We start from the raw sequence: 3,498 nt of genomic DNA, 5'->3' as shown, positions 1-3,498 counted from the left end.
TTTTACCAAGAAATGCATTTTGTTGAAATGACCCAATGATGAAGCTAATTTATATATGTTCTTTGTACATGTTTGTGTGTTTTTGTAGAGCTCAGTATGTATATATAAAGTGAAAATGTTTGAACAAATTCAGGTATAAAATATAGATAGCACTGTTAACTTGTTTAACATTGTTGAACATTTGAAATCAAGAACCATTTTTGTTTCATAATTGAGCATTCTTCAACTTGGCCAAGTCTCAACTGTTTTATTTTCCTATGGGTTTCAACAATAAACATTCCACTTTCTTCTCATATGAATACACCCATTGCTAATTTCACATTCATGGAAGATTATGCAGGCTTTCCCCTGGAGTGTGCTGCCTTTTCTGTTTGTCCAGTACATTCAGATTGAGACTAGTCCAAGGATCCATGCTGTACACCTTTCTCTCTATTTAGGACAGACCTATGGTTAAAGTAACATTCAAAGAAGAATATTTGAGAAGGGTGAATTGATATCATCCAGAGATCCAGTAGACATTTAAGTTTCAGTGCCTTATTTAACAAGTTACTTTTCTATGACAGATCTAAAATTTTTCCAGATCATGAATGTTCCTGAGTATATTAACTGTTCTTCGATTCTGGCTCTTTTGCTTCGTGTAGAAATAATTCTCTTGATTTGTACGTCATAGAACACAAACTGGGGTCAGTGTTAGGTAGCTACATGTTTGTACTATTTCTCTTGATTTTTCAAACAGTCATTTTAAAATGAGAATGCATAGACCATTTATGTAGACTACTTGAGAGATTGTGTGTGTTTATTTGCATGTATATATGTCTGTATGTATTGATGGGAGGTATCACTGTGTAACTCTGTAGAACAGGCTAATGGTACACTCACAGATATCTATCTGCCTTTGTTTTCCAACACTAATGGTAAGGACAGGCTTTATATATATTCACTAGGGAAGGATGCCACGTTATATCATGGTAAAATCAAAGGTGGGTACAATGTTTTCAAGTGGGTCAGTGTGTCCCCAGGACATTCCTGAAGACTATCACGGAGAGCTGTCAGTTACGATTTTTCCTATAATTTTGCCTTTTATGTCTCCCCAGATTCTCTTGGAGAACAATGTCTGTAGCAAATGGCTCCTTGGTGATGGAATTCATTCTTTTGGGGATAACTGAAGAGCCTGGCCTCCAAATTCCCCTCTTCTTACTCTTTCTAGCAATGTATGTGGTAACTACATTAGGAAATTTAGCCTTGATCATTCTAATTGTGCTGAATTCTCACCTTCACACTCCCATGTACTTTTTCCTCTTTAACCTGTCCCTCATAGACCTCTGTTACTCTTCTGTGATTACACCCAAGATGCTGATGAACTTCTTACTGAAGAAGAATGTTATCTCTTACACAGGGTGCATGTCCCAACTCTACTTGTTTTGCTTTTTTGCCATTTCTGAATATTATGTACTGACAGCAATGGCCTATGACCGTTATGTGGCTATCTGTAATCCACTCTTGTATAAAATTACTATGTCACCTATGGTGTGTTTCTATCTGATGCTTGGTTCATACTTGATGGGATTTTCTGGTGCCATGATCCATACTGGATTCATGCTGAGACTGACATTCTGTGATTCGAACATCATCAACCACTATTTCTGTGACATCCTCCCTTTGCTGCAGCTCTCTTGCACCAACACTTATGTTAATGAGATGGAGCTCTTCATTGTAGCAGGGAAGGACATTGTTGTTCCTACTGCCATCATTATAATCTCTTATGCCTTCATTCTTTGCACCATATTCCAAGTGAGGTCCGCCGAGAGCAAGTACAAAGCATTCAGTACCTGCAGTTCCCATTTATTTGCTGTTTCTCTATTTTTCGGATCAAGCACATTTATGTATCTTCAGCCCTCCTCAACTGGGTCTATGAATGAGGGGAAAATTTCTTCAATCTTCTATACTATCATAATTCCCATGATGAATCCCTTAATCTACAGTTTGAGGAACAAAGATGTTAAAGTTGCCCTGAGGAAATCCCTGAACAGAAGAATGTTTTGATCAGAATTCGATGTATGCTTTGTATGTAGTTAAACCTCAGAAAAATTATCAGTGCCTAGTGCTTTTTGAGTGTAGCCTTATTGTCACATTTCTTTCTGCCGTTGGTTCATACATTTGAAGTTGCGTTATTTGCATGCTCTTCATTTTAACGTATGCTTTATTAATTATCACTATATACTTTACCCTATAATATAAAGAATACTACTCTATCTTTGCAAATAAATCTAGGCTGTAGAATGCCCTTGGGAAACTACAGTCATGACAACAGATGAAAGGAAAGAGTAGTCTGACATGTGCCTGTGCTTTTTTCATCCTCTCCTGGGCATGAATATATTACTTTCAAATGTTAGTGATTGGACTATTGCAAGTGCAAAAAGTATGTCGCACATTCATTTTTAATGTCTGAGACATTTTATAAGAAGCAACAGAGTTAAGTTACTTAGCAGTTCCATCACATATTTTCAGGTTCTTTGGAAAAGCAGAAAGCCAAGTTTGGGGCACTTCATAGTTGGGAATTACATAATCTTTGTGTTGTTGTTAATTGTTTGAATGACATTATAGAAAATATGAAGAAAAGATAATTACACTGAAGCCATCCCATCTGAGAGTTACATTAGAAATCATATAATTAACCTTTGACAAGATTCATAGACAATACACCCATCCTGCCTATCAGGGATGCCAAATATGTAGGGACAGAAGATTTAAGATTTCCAGGCCACCCTTTGAATGCATTCTAAGCAGACACCTGTCCTTAATTCTCTGGCTATCAGATTGCTGTCAGAATAGACTACAATAAATGTTTGTTTCTCTAGTAAACTCCTGCCTGGAGAGTAAAAGGTAGAAATATTGCAGATATTTTGTCTGCCATAAGAGGAATTGTCTCATGTAGAAAGATGAACAATTTTCATATCATTTTAAAGTGAGACTTAGAGTTTAGACTATGGTAGATAGGATCACACCTTAGCCAGGTTGCTTAGGCATGCATGTTTCTTGCCTCTTGTTTAAACTTTTCTATATTATCATGTCAGGTTCCCCTGAAGATGAATTTGTGGAACAAGTGTCACTAAAACTTTTTGTCTATTTTCCCAAACTTGCTTCATTTTACTATTAATTTGGCTGTTTCTGTTTATTTTGATATTATGCCCTCCAATCCCTTCTATATATCGCTCCCAGCTCCCCTTCACGGACTCTTTGTTTATCAATTGTTATAGTGTTCTAATATGTATTTGTTAATTGGGTTTGGAAGATCAATGGCTGGGCCTGGCTTGTTGGGGCATCAGTTCTGAAGCCCAGCCTATCAACAGAGGTAAATGTTTCTACTTGCTGATGAAATATTGACTTCTGCTTTGGTAGGAATATGACAGTACTGATGGGTGGTGATCACATATGCCTTTGATCTTAGCACTTGGGAGGATGAGGCAGGTGGATCTCCAGGATCAAGGCCAGCCTTAT

The 3,498-nt window shown here is 37.1% G+C and overlaps 1 protein-coding gene across 1 annotated transcript; it reads left to right on the top strand.

The window, feature by feature from the left end:
• The first annotated feature begins 1,089 nt into the window (after window positions 1-1,089).
• LOC126496022 (olfactory receptor 145-like) lies at window positions 1,090-2,043 on the top strand. The gene has a single exon (XM_050133607.1). The coding sequence runs from the start codon at window positions 1,111-1,113 to the stop codon at window positions 2,041-2,043; it is 933 nt and encodes a 310-aa protein (XP_049989564.1). The 5' UTR covers window positions 1,090-1,110.
• Window positions 2,044-3,498: the final 1,455 nt, after the last annotated feature.

Source organism: Alexandromys fortis, unplaced genomic scaffold, assembly GCF_014885135.2.
Source record: "Alexandromys fortis isolate MF-2015 unplaced genomic scaffold, M_Fortis_MF-2015_v1.1 scaffold_844, whole genome shotgun sequence".
Lineage (NCBI taxonomy): Eukaryota > Metazoa > Chordata > Mammalia > Rodentia > Cricetidae > Alexandromys > Alexandromys fortis.
This window is presented reverse-complemented; position numbering and strand designations above follow the sequence as displayed.

What these genes read in the sequence shown, in the direction of transcription:
- LOC126496022 (XM_050133607.1), top strand. Translation starts at nt 1,111, where the DNA reads ATGTCTGTAGCAAATGGCTCCTTGGTGATGGAATTCATTCTTTTGGGG.